The sequence below is a fragment of the Staurois parvus genome, unplaced genomic scaffold (genome assembly GCF_062004578.1).
Source record: "Staurois parvus isolate SC_StPar_1 unplaced genomic scaffold, SC_StPar_1.0 ptg000454l, whole genome shotgun sequence".
Taxonomy (NCBI): domain Eukaryota; kingdom Metazoa; phylum Chordata; class Amphibia; order Anura; family Ranidae; genus Staurois; species Staurois parvus.
Window position 1 is genome coordinate 135,911 of NW_028318250.1, and position 23,616 is coordinate 159,526.

The 23,616-nt window shown below is 40.6% G+C and overlaps 2 protein-coding genes across 3 annotated transcripts in view; both read left to right on the forward strand.

The window, feature by feature from the left end:
* Window positions 1-8,748, forward strand: part of LOC149452917 (diphosphoinositol polyphosphate phosphohydrolase 1-like) — a 74,319-nt gene extending 65,571 nt beyond the window's left edge. Inside the window, exons 3-5 of the mRNA XM_089688769.1 lie at window positions 1,048-1,092; window positions 3,887-3,971; window positions 4,147-8,748. Coding sequence (XP_089544895.1) covers window positions 1,048-1,092; window positions 3,887-3,971; window positions 4,147-4,307 — 291 coding nt within the window. The 3' untranslated portion in view covers window positions 4,308-8,748. The remainder of the gene's footprint in view (window positions 1-1,047; window positions 1,093-3,886; window positions 3,972-4,146) is intronic.
* Window positions 8,749-17,985: 9,237 nt separating this feature from the next.
* Window positions 17,986-23,616, forward strand: part of SMIM29 (small integral membrane protein 29) — a 50,587-nt gene continuing 44,956 nt past the window's right edge. For both annotated transcript variants that reach the window (XM_089688771.1, XM_089688770.1), the window contains exon 1: window positions 17,986-18,040. The gene's annotated coding sequence lies outside the window, so the exon portion shown is untranslated. The remainder of the gene's footprint in view (window positions 18,041-23,616) is intronic.

The following is a 23,616-nucleotide window of genomic DNA, read 5'->3' on the forward strand; positions in this document are numbered from 1 at the left end:
TATTCGATTTAAAGGGTATTTAGTTATGGTCCAGATTTGTACTAGAAGACTGCAATCAATGGAGTTTGGAGAAAGAGAGATCAGTGATCATGATAATGAATGATCAAGATCACAAGTAAGATAATATAACTAAACATTAGGTAAGACAAGACTTCCAGAATTTCCTAATTTCAAGTCCTTTCAGCTCATATAGATTGTTAATTAGGAACTTCAATTCTTGAATAAATGGGAAAAAATTGGTATAGAAGTTTGTGCTCTATCCAATTTTCATTGTGACTATCTGGGCTATCCAGGATTAGAATTTAAAATGGTTAGTTCTCATGTGAGAAAAATATTGAAGTAGTCATTTATGGCTTTCTTCTAAAGATGCTGTATCTGTCTTCAGTCAACTTTTTTTTTTTTTTTTCTTGGTCAGACAGGCAACATGTTTATTGCCTCATGTAGAAAGGAAATTACACAATAATAATTGGCATAGTTTTAAATCTATTGACTTTTTTATTCCTTTGATCCCTTGAAATATATATATATATTTTTTTCATTTGTGTGATTGTAACTGCTATTGACAATGGCCCCACTGCCAATACAAACAAAACCAGAAAGGGGGGGGTTCCTATGGTGGGACCGGAGCTAGACACCTTTATTTTAACTTGTAGAAATTTCATTAAACGTTTCTATTAAGACACAGATGAGGTTGACATTTTTGGTCTCGCTGGAAAATACTATGTTCTGGGCTGTCATGCTGACCCTTTGACTTCATTAATTTTTGAAGTGCTGACCCAAAAATAAGGATGTAGATAAGGACTGACTTTCTCTTTCCTGATCTGCAATCTTGCTCCTGGTATTAAAACCAGGTGGCTAGTCTATTCAGAAGAAAATTAGTAATGGCAGCCCCTTCAGTCTGTAATAACACCTTCATGTAATATACTAGAATATTAATTACAGTTTTTGAGATGTGAGCACTACTAAACATTCCTTGTATTGGCAGATTTTTGTTAAATTTTTTTTTTTAAACAAAGATTTTCTCTTAATACTTATTCTTTCCAATAGGCTGGAGTTAAAGGCACGTTGGGTCGAATGCTGGGTGTGTTTGAAGTAAGTAACTCTTGTCAATGTTGAAATAACGTTTGAGAAAGATAACACATTAACGATTTTAATATATACAAAAATGCTTGGAATTATAAAAATGTTAAGTATATAAATATATTTTTCTGTAAAACTGTCACTTGACATGCTTTACAATTTCTCTGAGCCTAGTGTTACAGTAACTCTTTGCCTCTGCCAGGTATGTATGTTCTGTAGCTGAATGTTTTGTTCTGCGTAGAAGCGTGCTTAGCTATTACATGGGCGGTGGACTTTAACACTGCTCTGAAAAGTATGAATCAAAGGAAGAAGTGAGCGCTTTGGGTGGACAAGCAGCTGAAACACATAGGACAACCAAAAAAATTCCTCACATGAATATAAATATAAAGTGCAGCGCTATAATAGTGACAAACATGGAATGAATAAAAAAATAATAAATAAAATTTATAAGTACGTCAAAAAGGGGAAAAAAACCCCAAGCCAAAAAAAGTCCCAGTAAAGATGACTTCAGGTGCCCATACACACTGACCAGAGGTGCATGCACTGTGGCAGAGATGGAGTTCAGGATGTAGTCAGGGAACAGAGGTAGATGCAATCCCCGGATCAGTGAAGATCCCCAGACCAAAGTAGCACACGTTCCACTAGACAGCAAAGAAGCAATCACAGCTCCACCGGAGAAAACCACCACTCCTCCACTTCACATCAGCGATATCTAGGAGGAGATACTCCCCACAGAGGAATCAAAAGAAATGCCCATGGTAAGGTACAAAATAATACGTTTATTAATGTAAAACAGGATGCATCCAGAAGTGATAAAATAAGCACACGGCTAGCAGACCATGAAAGCTAGCAGTAAACCGAACAAGACTAACCGTCCTGTCAGATGTAGTGGCCGCCGGAGCTCCCCAATGCTCCGACGGCATGGCGTCAAGGCGTGCGCAGGTTCCTCCTTACGCGTTACGTGCCAAGCACATCCTCAGAGAAAAGAACCGGTTCTTCTTTCATGGTCTGCTAGCCGTGTGCTTATTTTATCACTTCTGGATGCATCCTGTTTTACATTAATAAACGTATTATTTTGTACCTTACCATGGGCATTTCTTTTGATTCCTCTGTGGGGAGTATCTCCTCCTAGATACCGCTGATGTGAAGTGGAGGAGTGGTGGTTTTCTCCGGTGGAGCTGTGATTGCTTCTTTGCTGTCTAGTGGAACGTGTGCTACTTTGGTCTGGGGATCTTCACTGATCCGGGGATTGCATCTACCTCTGTTCCCTCACTACATCCTGAACTCCATCTCTGCCACAGTGCATGCACCTCTGGTCAGTGTGTATGGGCACCTGAAGTCATCTTTACTGGGACTTTTTTTGGCTTGGGGTTTTTTTCCCCTTTTTGACGTACTTATAAATTTTATTTATTATTTTTTTATTCATTCCATGTTTGTCACTATTATAGCGCTGCACTTTATATTTATATTTTATGCTCTGAAAAGTGATTCTAATGGCAGTTTTTTTCCCTTTTTTGTTCCAAATGGGCATCTCACATTGAAATACCATGCCACAACCTTGTACTAAGTGTTTGGCACACAGTTGTGGCATGGTTTCATTGACTGTGTAATAGCTGAATATGGCAAAGGGAATACCGGGCCGTAGATGGTCCTTAACCCAGCAGCAGGACTGGTATCTGCTCCATTGTGCAAGGAAGAACAGGATGAGCACTGCCAGAGCCCTAAAAAATGACCTCCAGATCTGGGAGGAAATACCCCAGGACACCATCCGTCGTATTCTCCTGCCCATTCTCAGAATGTGATGCATTGTGTGATAGTGAGGTTGGGGAAGAGGCACAACTTTTGTGAGTGACAGCAGCTTCTGTATATGTGTATATATATATATATATATATATATATATATATATATATATATATATATATATATATGTGTGTGTGTGTGTATATGTATGTATGTATGTATGTATGTATATATATCAGTATACACTATGTACTACAATAATGAAAGGGATATCATAAAGGTTGTAATAAACACCAACTGTGTGATAGTAGAAAATACATATATACACATATACACACACCACCAAGGAGAGTGAGATATACACACAAGCCCACAGAGGGGCAATACAAATATATTATATCCCATTCTAAGCCAAAAGCTGGTAATGGCATATATGACGTTTACCCTTTAAAGTACTACTGCGTGTAGAGAATACTTTAGTATGCTGTTATACCATTGTATTTCTGTTAATTTTTATAGCGCTGGGAGACAGCTATTCAGGGCTGTGAGCGATCTAATGCAGGACGATATTTGGCAGAACAAGCCAACTATAGGTAATGGGATACACAGCAATTCACATAACTAAAGTTTGGTGCTGTGTTCTTAAAAAAAAAAAAAAAAAAAAAAAAAAGAAACCCAAAAAACTTTAAAGCTAAAAACAGTAGATGTTCAATAAACAAATGATAATTGTAGCTGTGAAATGCCTAGCCCAGGGGTAGGCAACCTGCGGCTGCCTACCCCTGGCCTAGCCTAAACAGTTTTGTAGAAATGATGCTTAGGCAGAGCTGGCCCTTTGGCACAGACCACAACCTGACCTGAGAGCATTGCTTTCTGCAGGACTGTTATTCCTCTTTGAAGTTAACCTCTATTTGTGTAAGTGTTAATTACTGTGACTTATATTTTGAGAAAAGCATTGTCCTATTTTACATGAAAAATAAATTAGACTTGTTCTTACAGAGAAAATGTGTTTTGTCCACGCCAACATACTTTTTTTTTTTTTTTTCCTTCAAACTTATTTCTCTACAGAACTTTGAGAGGAAACACAGAACATTTGTTTATGTCCTGACTGTGACTGAGGTCCTGGACGATTGGGAGGACTCTGTTAGCATCGGTATGTTGGCTAACTTGATCTTCAGATAGTTGTATATATTATCTGAAAATGTATGCTTGACAAACCTTTTCTTAGAAGTTTGCAATTATCTTAATAAACTAACATTGACTTTAAAACTGGATGATGAAGTGCCTTGTAATTATAATGTAAGTTAATTCAAGTCACGTCTTTATAGGGCGGAAGCGCTGCTGGTTCAGCATTGAGGAAGCTGTTCATGCTTTGCAGGGACACAAACCAGTGCAGGCATCCTACTTCCAGAGTCTGAGGCAGAACTGCCACCCTAACAATGGAGCCATCCCCCTGCCTAGTCAGAGTTCCCTTCCGGATGTCAGATGACCTATTCACCCTATGGACTCCATCTTTTCTCCTAATCTACTTTCTTCTCCCATCCTGAGAAGCATCCAGCAGAAAGAGCGTCACTGAAAGTGATGAACTCCACTGGGCCTCTGATATTTTGTTGTTCAGCGATGGATTGTGTATGCTGTGATTTTTTTTATTTTTTCCCCTTTTGTGTGACATGGACACATATTCATGGTTCAGTACTGTTTTCCCTTTTCCTACGTATTTGTGCCATTATCATCTTTACTTTCATGTTCTGACTAATCCAGTTTCCGTTTCTCTCCTAAGTGATATGATAGAATTGTTTGCCTGTTAAACCTTCACAGACAGCTGTTTAGTGTTCATATTCATCTCTCATATGTACTAAAACATTGACTTCCTCATTTCTTAAGCTGCAGCTAAACTAACTGGATGTACCCTGGAGAGGATTCTCCAGAGTTTTCAAATTGAAAAAAAAAAATCTATCAAACCATTAATAGTGCTGTTAAAATATAACCTCTAATTTTGTTTTAGGCTTTTTGTGTCCAACTATTCTTTAAATAATGATAAAAATTTAACAAAAGATTTTTAGAAATAATTTCATGTTGTACAGTTAGCCAAAACTTTAATTAGATATATTTTTTAATTTGAAACGTAGTGCTGTGGTCGGTCAGATGGTAAAATGACTGGCGTGTCTCAATAAGTCAGCCAATATTAACCTTTGTGTTCTGGTATTTTTACTGTAACGTAAAGCAAAAGTATCAGGAAGCAAATTTACACCGTAAATATTTTTCAGAATTGTAAAAGGTGTCACTTTTTTTTCAGTTAGAACTTCAAATACAGTATTTAATATTTTTCTGTTAAGCAGCTTTTAATACCAATGTGTAACTATGTCATCTTTGACATACTTTCACACTTTTCTATGCTCATAATGCTTTTTTGCTTGTGTCCTGTCATTGATGCACTGTTGACCTGACTCCTTTTCGACCATGTGGTTTATGAAATGGACTTACAAACTGTGACCATGGAATATGTGAACTTTTTTTTTTTTTTTTAAATATGATTACACCTTACCCAATGATATGTTTTACTAAATGTTCACAGTTTACTCACAGGGCACTCTACCCAACTTCTTAGTTATTAAAAACCTGCTATCTCTTGGAATGTAGGCTCAGTGTAAAAACATTTGGGTTGCATGTATTCGAGGGCAAGTATTGGCTAAAAAGGAACAAAAAGAATAGATGCGTTTTATAGAATGGAACATATTTTCTTGCATTTTAATAGATGTTTCCCTTTGTGTGTGGGAGGGTAAAGTGTGATACTTGAGGTCTGAAAAAAACATTTTTGAACGAATTATGTGAATACGCCTTAATTATTCTGAACATATGTTCATTTTTACATTTATTAAAATCTGGGCTACTTTCAGCATACCAACAGTAGTAGAGGACACAGATTTTGTGCATTTTTAAGTTTTTTTTTTTTTAATGTGCCATATAGAGTAAAAATAACAAAAATGTTTAAATCCTTACTCCAGACTAGTATCATTGTTCACTCTAGATTTGCTGTGCTCTTCAATACTCTTGAGTGGCTTGCCTAGTTCAGAGTATTAGAATTTCTTGCTCATGCCACCTCACATTTTATACTGACCCTCCTCCAGAAGGGATGCCTTTGTACCTACTATTTGGAAATTAGTAGTGCTGGGTTAAAAAAAAAAAAAAAAAAAGTAAACATTATTCATTGGTAGTTTGACACAGTATGATGCAAAGCATGTACTTTTCATGGTTAAAATGTACAACCTAAGTGGAAATACCACATACCCAGTTATTTGGATTATATATATTGTAAATGCTGCCATCGTGTGTCATTAATTAAATTCTATGCCATAATATATGTAAAAACTATATGCTGTTATTCTATATGCTGGCACAATGTCTTTTTTAGTTAAAAATCCTAATTATGTAGCATACCTGATCTCTTTTTGAATATATACGCTTAGAGATAATTAACCCATGTGTAGGAAAACCTTACTAAGTCTAATCTAAATGTGTTAATTGTAGTTTCTCCTGATCATGTTTGCAAACCTGTCCTGCATATAAAGTGTTAATGTGGAGCCTATGAGCTCAAAGCCAGGCACAAAGAGGTACCTGTACATGCTGCCTTTTGTGCTTCTGATGACATATACACATGACAGGGTTGCTTTAGGTAAATTCACAGACAGTGCATGTTGCTGTACATTAATGGTGTTGGTGTAAATCTCTGTGTATGGAAAACATAGATATGCTTGACTTACTAGATTCACTGGCATTTACCCATCAGATTTATGTTATGATTTTAATTCAAAATTCTAATTTTCAGGATAGTGACTGTATTTAGTAGGTGAAAGTACAGGAGCAATCAAGGTGGGTCCTCTAAAAATCAATGGAAAATTATTGATAAAGTCAATGATTGATCCACAGTCTGCAAAACAACAAATGTTTGAAAAGATTACAGCTGGCAGCTTTAACATTTGACTTACTATAAATATAGTTAATGTTACAGAGGCCTAGATTACCAATTGAAGAATGGTAAATCTACAGTAGATGTGTTGAATGTAGATCAATCAGGTCAAAAAGCAGCAGATAATGGGATGAAAGATGTGATGGGTGTTCTGTGACTAAATCGGTTCATGTGAATCGTGATCAATAAATGGATGACTACTTCTGAATGGTAGGAAAGTGACCATTTTAGCCTCATTAATGAGGCTTTGTGCATTTTCTGACAAATATGCAGGGAAAAACCTTGAAATTGTCAAATTTGGTTACAGGTTGATTGTAAATATTGACTAAATGGCATTATTCTCTGGTTCCATTGGAAAGGGTACAAAACGTGTTATTTGACAGGCTGAAGCTTCAGGTATAATATAACACAGGGCAAATGCTTTCCTAATATTTCACCTTCTAATGAGACGTTGCTAGTTCTATGAGGGCAATTTTGTAGAAACTTGAAGCATGTGTTTGCAGTTCTCTTTTGCTAAAATGCATAGTGGTTAAGGGGGAGGCAGTGGATGCCAGTCTGTACAAGTTAACATGTCTTAGGCCATTATGATATAGATTTTTTTAATTGCCCTGGAGGAATGATCAGACTGATGGCAAATGGGTGTTTTTCCCAAATACAGTACAGTGCATGCTGTGTAAATTCTACATATGCTGAATCATATGCTTTCTGCATATAACTAGAAATCTGATCCTTTTCTAGACTTTCCAGTTAAGCCTTGGACAGGTGATTACTAGCAATACGTTTCACCCCAAACACTAGTTAAGTTGTTGTACAACTTTGGTGCAACAGCTTGACTTTGTGTACAGGTATCAGCACAGCGGATTTATTCAGATATGACAAGTTGCAGGGAGTAATACAAACAATCAGTTTTAGAGTGCATACTAAAAAGAAAATGCAATTACCAGTTTAGGCTGAGAAATGGTAAGCACTTACTGTTAGGATGTCAGGAGTCACATGCAGCTTCTGTGTCTTTGAATGCGAATCAGGAGGTTACAGTATTTTAATTATCAGAAAGGTGACATTCATCTTTTTAGGGGAAAAAAAGTATTATTCCACTGCCAACCCATTCATAAAATTTGGGAATGCAAGCACAGACTTGGAATGAAGAGAAGTACTTTTATGTTGTATTTTGTCGTAAGCATTTTCTGAAACCTTCATTCATGAACCAGGCCCAAAAATTGGAAGTAATGAATATATCTGTCTTTAGCTTGGTGCATGTGCGAAGAATAGGCATTATGATATAAAACCAGTATAGTACACGCATTGATATCAGGGGACACTGAAAAATGGTGATGGCAGGCAGCACAATGAAACACTGGATTTGTCTGCGTATGATCATTAGGCTGCTTGTGAGCATTATGTTGCTTGCATACAAAATGTAACTGGGGATGTCAGTGCAGTTCCTCTTGCAGTGCCTAATCTTGGATTGTTATGTACAGTTTATCATTGGCATTTAGATGGTAAAGGTGCATAGGGAACACAGGAAGTTATTGTGACACTATCTAAACAACATGCTTCATATTGTATTGTCTTTATTTTTTTTTTCTTTATTACCGAGCCATGAGAGAGAAAAATAAAGGTTATGAACCCTAAGCTTAGATTAGTTTTTTTTTGTCTAGTAATATTGTGTATTTTATTTTGTGTTTTTTCCCTGCAATGTGAAATTATAATATGGATACATTTTAAAACTGAAAGTCCTGTATACACAGTTAATTCCACATTTCTGACTCGATAATAGTGGAGTAATACATAAACAGTCTTTAGCATTCACTGTTCTAAAATAAAACACTATGTGTTAATTTGCATTTTATGATTGATTAGCAATGCGTTGTACTGTCAAAAATGAAAAAATGTAAAATTTAGTATGGTGTGTTTTTTTTAATGTAATATTAACGGAAGTAATAAAAACAAACTCTACTAGTCATTGTGTGTTCATCATTCACTTTCATTTCTTCACCATCATGACTTACATTTTTCAGGTGACCATAAAATGGAGTTGCAAACATCATAGAAGTGCATACACCACAGCATTTACTATATGGAAACGCTATTTATTAGCTATGTGGTAACTTGAAGTTGCACATTTATTGTGCCTGCAGTAATAATGAAATATAATGTAAAATAGACTTTTTAGTAATTGCCAATCTACATAAATAACTGACAAGCTACAACATACAGTAAAAATTTAAAAAAATCTCTAGCTGTTATCTTAACCACTTCCAGACCGGACACTTTTACCCCCTTCCTGACCAGGGCAATTTTCAGCTTTTAGCGCTATCACACTTTGAATGACAATTGCGCGGTCATGCAACACTGTACTCAAATGAATTTTTTACCATTTTTTTGAGATAAAGCTTTATTTTGGTGGTATTTATTCACCACTGGGATTTGTATTTTTTTTTGCTATGTAAATGAAATATCCAGAACTTTTGAAAAAAAGTGTTTTTTTTTAAATAAAATTTTGCAAATAAATAATATTTCATCATAAATCTTAGCCAAAATTGATTCCGTTATCTTTTTAGTAAAAAAAAAAATCCAAATTAGTTTATAAGCAAAAATTATAATTTTTAAACATTTTTTTTTACATTTTTATTTTATTTTTTTATATATTTTTTTTTTTTTACATACTGTCACCCTAGCAGTACAGTGTCACCATGGTGACACTGTACTACTTGTGAGGGGTGATGAAGATTTTTTTTTTTTACACTGATTGCTTTTACACCCATATAGGATGTAAAAGCAATCATTTCTCTTTCTCTCTGTGTGCATTCATGCACTCATTGAGAAGAACTGAGTGAGCTGTGATTGGTCACAGCTTGTCACATGGTACAAGGCTTTTGTGAATAGCCTTGTACCATGTGACCTCTGTGATCATTCACAGATTTCACACATAGTAAGCAATGATGTCAGAAGTGACATCTTGCTTACTACTTTGCATGTGATCACTGATTGGCCAATCAGTGATCACATGATCGGGACCTCGTACAGAGGTCCCGTCCGACGATCGGTGTTTCACTGTGTCCGGAGGACACAGCGGGCACCGGATCGCGGTGCTGCGCGTTCCCAGGGAGCGCGCACAAGCAGGGTGCGGGGAGGCCGTTTATAGACGGCCACCCGACCCTGCAGTGCCACCGTCCGGCCGTTTATATACAACGGCCGGTCGGGAAGTGGTTAAAAGAGAAAAAAAACTAGCAATACCTGATCTTCTCTCAAGACTTTCCCTTGGCAAAGATAGGATGTTCAGTCTGCTGTGGACAAGCGCAAGAGAGCATTTCTCTTCACCCCCAGTGATGACAGTGCAGTGTCTCCATCCTGTATGAAGATGTCAACCCTGCATAATGCCTGAACACAAGCCTATCCTTTTGATGATATCCTTTTCCTTGAAGAAATAATGCCTACTAAATAAAAAGTGAAGCGTTTCAAGCTCTCTGTTGCGGGGAGGGGGTGCCAAAAGTCAACCTCCTAGCTTCCAGGTTCATGAGGCTGAAAAGATTTGGTGTGAGGATCAGGCATTCTGACTTTTGCAGTAGATGCTCTGGTAACTCCATGAGATCAGTTTAGCCTGATCTATACCTTTTCCCCTCTGAGACTCCTTCCACAACTCCTCTGCTAGGTCCAAAGCTGGGAAGTTCCATCCCTGAAAGTACACATGATTGGATGATGGAAGTCCGCAGAGCTTCTGCTTTACTAAGCTCTGGAGCAACTGCTCTTGCAGAGTGCATTTGCACTTTGCAAAGTGCACAGTCTGTTTTACCTTTAGTAAATCAACCCCATTGCTCGCTGTTGCCCACCCCTCAGTTGGACTGCTGTGAGGCATCCTATTGGTGACTGAATTACCAAGACAAAAGAACTTAAGTCTTTACCTGTAAAATACTTTTCTTAAAGTACAATGCAGGACACAGCCCCCTCCTTTCTGTATTTGTGATCCACGCTTATGTATGTTTGCTGTAAAACTGATGATACAGTATGCTGGTCTGTCCTTACAGCTGTGCTTCACCAGTGCCCAGTTACCCTTTTGTGACTGAATTACCAGCCTGTGTCCTGTGATGTACGCCTAGAAAAGTTTCACAAGAAAGAAAAATCCTATTTTAAAGCCCTTGCTTTTATGTTATGTTCAGTTGTGGAATTCAAAAAAAGTGTAGAAAGCACAATAATGGTCAACAGTATTTGCAGGCATTAGGAAATTTTGACAGCATAACTAATTTTAAACAGACAGCTAAAGATAGGCTGTCATACCAGACATAAACAACAAGCCTGGGACAGCATAACCTTTAACCACTTCCTGGGCAGCGGCCATGTGTCTGTATACACATTGAATGTATGTAATAAAAACCGTACAAATAAGGTGGAACTTTGATGTGGTAACTGCTGTACTCCAGTCAGGGTGGTATCCCCAATATTACATAAACCCTCCCCCCCCAAAAAAAATCTAAAATTCCTGAACTTGATATGTGTAGCAAGTAAAGGAAGCCACATTTCCGGGATTTTCGTTGCATATTTATGTATAAGTTAAATGCTGTGCTTCGAGTTGACCTTGTGTGCTCAGAAAACGAAACCAAAATAAATCCAGTTCTGAACATTTCCTGCACTAATGGATTAGGATTTAAATGTTGTGTTTAATTCTGAGAACACAGTTTCTGAGCGATTGTTTTTGGCTTTTTACCCTCCTTACTCTTAAGAGGAAGAATCCCAACCTAAGTAGATCTTAGCCCAAAGGGATTGCGCCTGCAAAGGGGATCTCCTGAATTACGACTGATTTCAGGGTGTTTAAACCGGCTAACTGCCACGATGATTATATATATTAGATTGTGTACTTTATTTAATTACCCTAGAGTTTTGGAAATATGTTTCCTGCTGTCACTTGTACAACACTTACAATCTGCCTTTCTTTGTGCATTCTGTTACTTGACACCTGCTATGTACAGTTGTGTTCAAAATAATAGCAGTGTGTTGAAAAAAGTGAATAAAGCTCAAAATCCTTCTAATAGCTTTTATTTCCATACACACAAATGCATTGGGAACACTACACATTCTATTCCAAATCAAAACATGAAGAAAAATAGATCAAATTTGTGGTGTTCCTCTAAAAGAATTTAAGAAAAGTGAATATTAGACTGTTCAAAAAAATAGCAGTGTTTGTATTCTTCTTTACAAACTCAAACATTCACTATAGAAACTGAAAAATGTTTGAACATTTTGCTTTCCTTTGAATCACTTAATTAATATTTAGTTGTATAAGCACTGTTTCTGAGAACTGCTGTACATCTGTGTTGCATGGAGTCAACCAACTTCTGGCACCTGTGAACAGGTATTCCAGCCCAGGATGACTGGACTGCATTCCACAGTTCTTCTCTATTTTTTGGTTTTGCCTCAGAAACTGCGTTTTTGATGTCACCCCACAAGTTTTCTATTGGAATAAGCTGGCCACTCCATAACATCAATCTTGTTGGTCTGGAACCAAGATGTTGCACATTTACTGGTGTGTTTGGGGTCGTTGTCTTGTTGGAACACCCATTTCAAGGGCACTTCCTCTTCAGCATAAGGCAGCATGACCTCTTCAAGTATTCTGATGTATTCAAACTGATCCATGATCCCTGGTATGTGATAAATAGGCCCAACACCGTAGTATGAGAAACATCCCCATATCATGATGCTTGCGCAACCATGCTTCACTGTCTTCACAGTATACTGTGGCTTGAATTCAGTGTTTGGGGGTCGTCTGACAAACTGTCTCCGGCCACTAGACCCAAAAAGAACAATCTTACTTTCATCAGTCCACAAAATGTTGCGCCATTTCTCTTTAGGCCAGTCAATGTGCTCTTTGGCAAATTGTAACCTCTTCAGCACATGTCTTTTTTTCAACCGTGGGACTTTGCGGGGGCTTCTTGCAGATAGCTTGGCTTCACATAGGCGTCTTCTAATTGTAACAGTACTCACAGGTAACGTTAGACCTTCTTTGATCTTCCTGGAGCTGATTGTTGGCTGAGTCCTTGCCATTTTGGCTATTCTTCTATCCATTCGAATGGTAGTTTTTCGCTTTCTTCCACGTCTTTCAGGTTTTGGTTGCCATTTTAAAGCATTTGTGATCATTTTAGCTTAGCAGCCTATCATTTTCTGCACGTCTTTATATGTTTTCCCCTCTCCAATCAACTTTTTAATCAAGGTACGCTGTTCTTCTGAACAATGTCTGGAACTACCCATTTTCCTCAGAATTTCAGAGAGAAATGTACTGTAACCAGCATGTACAACATTTGCTGCCTTCCTTCCTTAAATAAGGGCAATAATTGCCACCTGTTTTTCAAAGAATGAATGATCTCACTAATCGAACTCCACACTGCTATTATTTTGTACATGCCCCTTTCAATTAGTGATTCAATTACACAGAATCCGCAGCATGCATGTCATGATTGTTGGGTCTGTTGGATTTCTATTACTCTACTACACCTGCTGGTAAATTATTTGCCATGTAGAAATATCATTTCTACCAAAAACAGTGATTGATCAGGTTAGTGATGTCTGACTGCTATTATTTTGAACTCAACTGTATATGTAATATTCCTTGTAATAGCATGGGCAGTGTTAGTGAATGCAAATATTGGTGCTGCGCTACATTATTACTGGGGTAAAAATATAAACACAGCAAGCAATAAACAATAAAATATGAATGAAGTGAACATGGGATGATAAATAAATCATATGATACATGGAAACTAATCATGATCCAATCTGTAAAAAAATATAAATATATATACTAGTAAATCGATAATAGATATGGATCACTCAAACAACAAAACATCCAGTTTGAACAAAGTGGCAGTATTGATATGTGAGCAACAATGCGTGAATGGGTACCATAAAACACATATGGAATATATGAATAATTGTGAAAATTGCCACACAAACTGTACATAGTCTCAAATGAATCTGTATCTTCTATAGAAAATGTGGAGCCTCCAGTGACTACAGAAAAACAAATCCTCCACCAGCTAGCTTGCGTGCTCACCTCCAGGTTACAATGCATTCATCCGATGATATCCCTGTATATCCCTTTGGTAATGATCAGGGCAATCCTCTATAGTGGCGATGGTAAGCCCTCATCAGCGTACCAGCAGTGAAAACTCAGAAGTCCCCTCACAAATATGGCCAGAAACTCTCCTCTCCAATAGCCCACACATGGAAATTACATTTAAACTCCCATAGTGTAGTACGTAAACATTTATTGAAAACAGCAGAGTGACTACTCGCATTCAGAAACGTGTCCACAGACCCATACAGGCATGGAAAACTGCAACAGCAGAGGTGTACAACACTAAGGTGTACCAAGATGGCGGCTGACATCCGTACCAGAAATGACATCACCACGCTTCCGCCCTATGCGTTACGTCACAAATCACGTGACTTCCTCAGGGACAATGAGTATTTGCTCATATGCATTGTAATGCAATGTGGAGATTTTGGCGTGAGGTTGTTTCTTAGAGGTTGGGCTTTAGCCCCTTAGTTCCAGTGAAGGGAACTCCTAAGATGTCAGCATACCAAGACATTTTGGACAATTTTATGCTCCCAACTTTGTGGGAAGAGTTTGGGGATGGCCCCTTCCTGATCCAACATGGCCATGCACCAGTGCACAAAGCAAGGTCCATAAAGACATGGATGAGCGAGTTTGGGCTGGAAGAACTTGACTGGCCTGCACAGAGTCCTGACCTCAATCAGATAGATCACCTTTGGGATGAATTAGAGCGGAGACTGCGAGCCAGGCCTTCTCATCTGACATCAGTGCCTGATCTTACAAATGCACTTCTGGTAGAATGGTCAAACATTCCCATAGACACACTCCTTAACCTTGTGGACAGCCTTCCCAGAAGAGTTGAAGCTGTTATAGCTGCAAAGGGTGGGCCAACTCAATACTGAACCCTACAGACTAAGACTGGGATGCCATTAAAGTTCATGTATAAAGAAAGGGTTCCCAATACTTTTGGCAATACAGGCGTACCTCAGTTTACGAACGCCTTGGTTAACGTAGTTTTTCGGTTTACGAATGAAAATCCATTGAAAATAATGACTTGGTTTACAAATTTTTTTTTCACAATATGAATCATTTATAGCACCAGCCCCATGCCTTTAAAGTGCATTTTATAAAGAGTTTTGAACATAAAAATTTTTTTTAACTTTTTTCTGACCTCTGGAACGGATTAATTGGTTTTCAGTGCATTTACAATTTTTTATTTATCATGTCCCTGCACAGTATTTATGCCTTTAACCACCTCCTGCCCGCCATATAGTAATATGACGGGCGCAAGGTGGTTCTCTCGTTCTGGTCCTCCCATTCTCACTGCGCATGCGTGGCTCAGGGAGCGCGCAGCGTGGCGATCAGCTGTGCGCTGTGTCCCTTGGACACAGCGGATCACCGATCACGGAAAGAGCCGAAGATGTCAGCTCGGTCATGTGATCATCTGTGTCAAATCACAGCTGATCACATGTAAACAGGGAAATGCCGGTTATTGGCATTTCTCTCCTCTCAAGCTGTCGCGCTGACAGCTCGAGAGGAGAGGCGGTAATTGGCTTTCCGCGGAGGGGACATGTACACTGATCATCAGGGCACTGATGATCAGTGTGCCCTAATGATCAGTGTAGCCCCAGCAGTGCCACCTGTCAGTGTCCATCAATGCCTTATGTCAGTGCCACATCAGTGCTACATATCAGTGCACATCAATGCCACATATCAGTGCCCATCTGAGCTGCCTTTCAGTGTCACCCATCAGTGCCAGTCAGTGCCACCTATCAATGCCACCTATCAGTGCGCATCAGTGCCACCTAACAGTGCCAGTCAGTGCCGCCTATCAGTGCCATGTATTAGTGCTGCCTTTCAGTGCCCATCAGTGATGCCTGTCAATGCCCATCAGTGCCACCTACCAGTGCCTCCTCATCAGTGCCCATCAGTGATGCCTGTCAGTGTCCATCAGTGTAGCCTATCAGTGCAGCCTCATTAGCGCACATCAGTGAAGGAGAAAAATCACTTATTTACAAAATTTTATAACAAAAACTAAGAAAAAACATTTTTTTTTCTAAATTTTCAGTGGTTTTTGGTTTAAGAAAAAACCCAGAGGTGATTAAATACCACCAAAATAAAGCTCTGTCACAAAAAAATGATAAAAATTTCATATGGGTACAGTGTTGTTTGACCGCACAATTGTCATTCAAAGTGCGACAGTGCTGAGAGCTGGAAATTGGCCTGGGCAGGAAGGGGGTATAAGTGCCCTGTAGGCAAGTGGTTAAAGTGCACTTTATAAAGAGTTTTGAACAGATAAGACTTTTTTCTGATCTCTGGAACGGATTAATTGGTTTTCAATGCATTTTTAATCATATCCCTGTACAGTATTTATGCCTTTAAAGTGCACTTTATAAGGAGTTTTGAACAGATAAAGACTTTTTTTTACTTTTTTCTGACCTCTGGAATGGATTAATTGGTTTTCAAAGCATTTAGGAATTACCGTATTTTTCGCTCCATAAGACGCACTTTTTTCCCCCCAAAAAAAGGGGGGAAAATGTCAGTGCGTCTTATGGAGCGAATATAAAGCGGCCGGTCCAGTATTTCTGCCGCCACCATGTCAGAATACCGGGCCGGCCGCTCAGCTGTTCTCTCCTGCAGGGCTTTACCTGTTCCTCGCTCCAGCGCTGTACAGTCTTCACGCGCTGGCTTCTGACAGCCGGGTGCCCACTGCGCATGCGCTTTGCTTTGTGAATGGTCCGGTGTCTTCTGGGACACATGACAGGTCCCAGAAGGCGCCGGGCCATTCACAAAGCGCAGCGCTTCTCGCACATGCGCAGTGGGCACCCGGCTGTCACAGAAGCCAGCGCAGGAAGAAGAGAGAGGGACAACTCCGTGGAAGTGGGAGCGGGTACCTGTCAAATTCAGGTACCCGCTCCCCCTCCCTCTCCAAAGGTCAGCAGTCTCTGGTCATCTCCTTTACTGTCTGCAGTCTCTGGTCATCCCCTGCACTGTCTGCAGTCTCTGGTTATTCCCTGCACTGTCTGCAGTCTCTGGTCATCTGTACTGTGTCCCTGGTATTTTCCCTGTACTGTGTCCGCAGTCTCTGGTCATCTCCTGTAGTATGTCTGCAGTCTCTGGTCATCTCCTGTACTGTGTCCGCAGTCTCTGGTCATCTCCTGTACTGTGTCCGCAGTCTCTGGTCATCTCCTGTAGTTTGTCCGCAGTCTCTGGTCATCTCCTGTACTGTGTCCGCAGTCTCTGGTCATCTCCTGTAGTATGTCCGCAGTCTCTGGTCATGTCCTGTACTGTGTCCGCAGTCTCTGGTCATCTCCTGTACTGTGTCCTCAGTCTCTGGTCATCTCCTGTACTGTGTCCTCAGTCTCTGGTCATCTCCTGTACTGTGTCCGCAGTCTCTGGTCATCCCCTGTACAGTGTGCGCAGTCTCTGGTCATCTCCTGTACTATGTCTGCAGTCCATTGGTTCAGAATTTTTTTTTTCTTGTTTTTCTCCTCTAAAACCTAGGTGCGTCTTATGGTCAGGTGCGTCTTATGGAGCGAAAAATACAGTAAGTTTTAATCATATCCCTGTACAGTATTTATGCCTTTAAAGTGCACTTTATAAAGAGTTTTGAACAGATAAAATACTTTTTCTTCTACTTTTTTCTGACCTCCGGAACGGATTTATTCATTTTCAATGCATTCCTATGGGAAACCGCGTTTCGGTTTACGGATTTTTTGCAATACGAAACGTCCCGCAGAACGCATTAAATTCGTAAACTGAAGTACACCTGTATAGTAGTGTATTCTGATATCCTGGGCTCTCTTACTTGCTCTCCCCTCATCTTTCTCATTTTTCCATCTCCCCCCTCCACTTCCCTTTTTCTCTTGCCATTGTCTTCGCTCTAAATTCCCCTGAAGTGCTGCTATAATTCAATTTTCTGGGGAAGCTTTTAACGAGCTGTAATGCAGCATGAGAAGCCAATATTAAGTAATGTACATAGAGAAGAGAATACAATGAAGGGAGTTAGAGAGACGGTGCATTCTGCCTATCCTCGTTCTGTACAGGGAGATGACAGAACACCATAGTGCCGCCAACCGTCCCCGACACAACACACGCGCCCATTGACCGAGAGAGCCTCAAGATACGCCCCGCCCTCTAGCCGCTTATTGGCTGGAGCTGGTGGCTATTCTCTTCCGGGTACGGAGAGTGAGGGGAGCGCTCCAGCTGGGTAAGAGAGCTCAGAACGCCGGTGTGTGTTGTGGTATTATTACAGGGTGTCAGTCCGCCGCCCTGTGCCTTCTCCTCGGACCGGAAGTCAGGGCTCGGGCAGTGTTTATGTCCTTTTTGCTGTATGAAATTGTTTTGTAGGTTTCTGAGGCTGACCTCTGTCCTTTGTGTGCTAGACTGCTCTATACATGGGGAGGGGAAGTCAGTGTCTTGTAGCTCAGCTGTCAGTCAGTGTATATAAAGGTATTCAGTTCATTCTAGAGCTCTGGGTGCATGCTTCATAATGAAAACAACATTTGTCTGTCAAAGACTGGCCACACACTGTACAATCTTTATAGATCTACCATCAACTATGTGTCTGCCTGATTGCACACAGATCCAGAGGGTAGATTAGGTAAATCCTCTAGATTACATCCTTTTGGTAAAGTTGATATGGTTGTAACGTGTATGGTGCATCTATGGACAATACTATCATATGAAATTGTTCCATGTGTGTCCACCATTAGGCTTTTCCATACACTGTCTGATTGTACAATCTCCTTTTAGATCTATCATCAACTAAGTTGCATAAGAGCCTGTGAGATTGGATAGAATTTAATTGTATAGGTTTGTCCTCATTACATCATTTTGGTAAATGAGATTGTACAACCAGATTGTAGTTGTGTATAGCAGCCCTAACAATTTATAGGGTAAAGTTGATCCAGGGAATATCCAATTGCCTCTCGAGGGGATCAGGAAGGAATTTTTTTTTCCCTTGCAGGCAGGGGCAGACTGACCATTTGGAGACTCGGGCACTTCCCGTGGCACATGGTGGGTATAGGACAGGGGTGTACAAACTATGGCCCTCCAGGTGTTGAGGAACTGCAAGTCCCATGAAGCCTTGCAAGACCCAGATATCCACAGGCAAGACTCCTAGAGGCAGAAGCATGATGGGACTTGTAGTACTTCAACAGCTGGAGGGCCATAGCTTGGCCACCCCTGGTATAGGAGTATAACTTTTTTTTTTTTAATTGGATGGACTGTTGTCTTTTTTTTCTGCCACACTATGTCATTGGCCTTTGCGGACTCTGTTTCCATCCTCTCTTTTCCACTAGTGCTGGGTTAGTCCTTTATTTGCTAAAAATAATTCTCTCCCTGACTCTGCATAGATAGTACAAGGTATCTTGTAATCACAAAATATATTGCAATAGCCAAGATCCATTTCTGACATACAAGCACTGTGCAAACTGTTGGCGCTATATAAATCCTGTATAATCTGAGTTTTATTGCATGATTTGCCTCTTTACTACCAACAAGGAACAGTGAAAAATTGTTAAAGAGGAACTTTAGCCCCTCCCCCTTTTTATTGTCTTCAGCATAGTAAACATACGTAGCCAGCAGATCCAGCATTGAGCTGCTGGGATCCTCCTCTCTTCCTGGTGCAGGTGCTGCTAGGCCCCCCTCAATACTCAATGGGACTGCACATCATGCATCCCAGGAAGCACGGGGGGCTCCACGTCATTCACGTAAGCGAACTCTAGAAGTTGGGGTGTGATGAGCCTTTTAAAGTTAAAAAAAAAGTAAATCGATGTCGGTGCTGCAAAGGGGGTGGGGGTGGAGGTGAGGAAAGTGCTGCGGGAGGTTGAAGGTCCGCTTTCAGGTAGAACTAAAGGCCCAATTTTTTTTAGATTTCCCTTCACTTTCTGTCCTATAGCCAACACAGGCAGTGAGAGGGAATCCTTTAAAAGTGAAGGGATCCCTAATTGTCACCAGAACCTTGTTGGAAGATTTATTTTCTATTATCTGGTGACAACTTAAACATTTACTTTCCCTTTTGATGGTAAAAATGGGGGCATAGACAGTGATAAAAAAAACCTGATAGGTGCTCTCCACTCTATCCAAAACTAAAAAAAAAGATTCCAATCCAGTTTTATTCTATGTAATAGATTGAGATTGCTGGATGACAGGCATCTCATACCCAAAGAACAGTTACATATTCAAATCAATGTCTGCTGTAATGGAACACATGGTCACACATGTTTACTATAGTCAAGGGAACACATAAATATAATCTGTGCCCAGGGGCGGACTGACCATTTGGAAACTTGGGCACTGCCCGAGGGCCTGGGGTCAGTAGGGGGCCACATGAGATGCCCCTGGTACCTTTTTCATAGGCTTTTTTGAGTTTGGGCAAGGACACACGGGCCCCATGATCCTCTATTGCCCGGGGGCCCCATGAGTTGTCAGTCCGCCCCTGTCTGTGCCAGTTCAGTCACAGGACAAATAAACCACCACTGTATTTTTGGCTGTAGAAGGGAACACCTGAAACAAAGCCACACAGAAGTATGACCGCATGTTTCAGTTCCTCTTACAATCAAGGATTTAAAGGCCAACTCCGGGGAAATGAAAAAATGCTCCCTTGCAGTGAGGCTGCCCTGTTCTAAAAAGCTCTTTTGCCTGATTCTCTGCTCTCCCAGCAGAAGGCACTCTTACACTCATGCAATGGACTTTTCCTTGGTATCCTAATGCCCAACGTAGGGCTATGGGTTCTGCATTAGTCTTGATGTCAAGGGCATCCACCCACTGGGGCATAGGGGAAAAGAGGCTAAAGGGACCAGTTTTATAGGGCAGAGGATCAGGTAAACAAGCATGTAACCCAGTGCAGGTGCAGTCCCACTGCAAGGGAGGATTCTTACTTTTCTGGAGTTTGTCTTTAAAGTAACCTTGTTATGAGACGTAATAGGGGCTACTATTGCTGACCTCTCCTTTTGAGAATGTGTTCCTTCTCTGGCTAATCTGCAAATGCTTTGAGTCTGTTATCTGTAAAAAAAAAAAAAATATATATATAGAGGAAAAAAAAATTCACACACTTTTCATGCTTATGCCAGATTTGGAAGTATTGATGCTAGGCAGAGCCAAGGTGGGGTTAATGGTTATTTGTGCGTCTATGTGAATAATAAATATATATAAATTTAATCTATTCTGTAATGTAACCTATAAATCTGTTTTAAATGGATGAATCATTTTGGTTTATAGTGCTGACATTCGATGCACCAAGATGTTTCATTCTGAAGCTGCCTGGGCAAGGTCTGGCTATGTCTTGCTATAGGGATGGTTCAACAGAGGTGCAGCGTTTCCTATGGGTAAAGCAGAATGCCAATGAAAAATATAGTCCTTTTTTTAAAAATTTTTTTTTGTTTTTTTTTTTTTGGGGGGGGGGGGGGGGTGTATGCAATGATTAAAGTTAAAAAAAAAACCCACATCGCATGTGTTAATCGCTTGTTTTGTCTAGGGGAGAGAAGAAGCAGTTTTACTTACCTGTTCTACTTCCCTGGCAAGTGGTGCTCCTGCCCGATCCGGCAGTGGTTTGTCCCTTGGCGTCCTCATGTCCAGAGCAGGGCTGTGGACCCTGCTTAGGTATTGATGATGTCAGGACCTTGGACCTCTGGATCATAGCTGTGCAGAAGGGTCCGGTCTAGCTGCAGGGAGATGTGGAGGATTGGGCAAGTAAATCTCCTTTTATTGTTCCCCTAGGCATAAAAAGGAAATTGTAATAATGCTAACATCTAAAATCTCATAGCCTCCCGGCCCCTAAGAGGATCTAAATGTGAGAAGGCGGAGGCAGACATTGCTATGATGTGACTGCTGTGATTGGCTGTTACAGCGTTCACCTGATTGTAAAGCTCTCGATTGCAAGTATGCATCGGGAGCTTTCCAGTACATATTCGTTACTGTGCCAGGGGCGCTCTCCCAGCACAGTAGGCGTTTACATAGGGCCACATATATTCAGCCACTGTGCTTTAAAGTCCACCCGACGAGAGTCCACATATATGCACATGGCAAGTAGGAAGAGGTTCAATAACAGAGGTCATACTTACCTGCTCTGTGCAACAATATTGCACAAAGCACCATCATTTGGCAATCTCCCACTGACACTGTTGCTTTCTCCCTGCTTTGTGTGCCTCCTTAACAAGCCGGGTGCTAAGGAGGCACCCATGCTTGTGCTCCAGATCTGGGCATGTGTGCGTCCATTGACACACACACACAGGGCTGATAAGCCATGCCCCCACTTACTTCTCACAGAAGTTTGACAACATCAGGAGCTTATGGCTTCGCTGCCCTCCTGTGAAGGCTGTAAGTGAGTGGAGCCATGACATGGAGCAGGTAATTGTTTAGGGATAGAGAGGGATAGGAAAGATAGTGGAGTGTTTTTTTTTGTTTTTTTTTAACCTTCATGCAGAAAATGCATGAAGGCAAAAACAAATTTAAACCTTGCAAATCACTTTAACCCTTGAAGTGCAGGCATAGGTCTAATTGCAAGGGATATTTTTTTTTAATTTTGGAGTTCGGGATTCATATAAATCTAGAGCTGTTCCCTACAGTACCTTTTTTCTACCACTAGATGTCATCAGTTTTAGATGTTGAATGTTGATCAGCAGCCTTCAACCCACCTCCCCTGAGCCCAGGTTGTATGAATTACTGAACTGGGCTGTAAAATGGACCTAACCAGAAAAATATCCATTACAGCATTCTACTCCTCCCCCTCCACAAAGCATACAGCTTTTAAAGGGGTTGTATTTACTGTTTTTTCACATCCAATTCGCCTCCTACCTTGATTCACATCTAGGCGTGAATGATTTGTCGGCCTGCAACCTCCTGGGATACCAACGTCATAGATCCCAGGAGGCATCAGCTTCCCAACAGCACAGGAAGATGGATCAGGTGCCATGTCTTCAGGGAGCTGGCTGCAAGAACCAGGAAGAGACGGCCAGCTTCCATGATGAAGAAAACAAAGATGGCAAGGTGGGGGAGGGCGAGCTGCAGGGTTTAGAGCCGTCCTCCTGTGGGCTGTGCCCATTGACTAGCCGGTGCTAGTGAAAGGGTTAATCATGCACTTCCAACTGGGATCACAACCCCTCCTCAATTTGTCCAATCACCAGGGATCTTCTAACAATAAAATTTCAATTGCTCTGGTGACTGTACACGACTGGGGGAACTGACTGGGGGAACTACCAGAGTCTCAAAGGTCACACTTGCGACAGGGCCCTGGCACTCCGCCACCATAGGAGGGCCACAGGATGACAGGAAAAGGGGCCCACTATGGGACCATAATAAAGGTCCTTGGGATCAGTGGTAAGGGTCCCGGGACTGATGGAAAGGGCTCCAGGGGCCCTTCATGGTTTCTTGCTATGGGGCCGTGAAGGTTCTAGTTACACCTCTGAGAGTCAAAGACTGGAACCACTCTGTCCACCTCTATGATATAGGAAACGGGAAGCGCCAGTTTTAAAAATGGAAAGCATTTGATCACACAGATCTTGGTGTGATCAAATGCTTTTAAGGGTAGAGGAGGAATCTGGGTATTATTGACCCCAGATTTCTCCATAAAGAGTACCTGTCACTGCCTATTGCTGTCATAAGGAATGTTTACATTCCTTGTAACAGCAATATAAGTGATAAAAAAAAATATTAAAGCAACAGTGTAAAAATAAATGTATTTATTTTTTAAAGCATCCCTGTCCCCCTGTGCTCGTGCGCAAATGCGAATGCACGCATCATGAATAATAGGGCAAATTTTTAAACGGTGACATGTTTGGTATC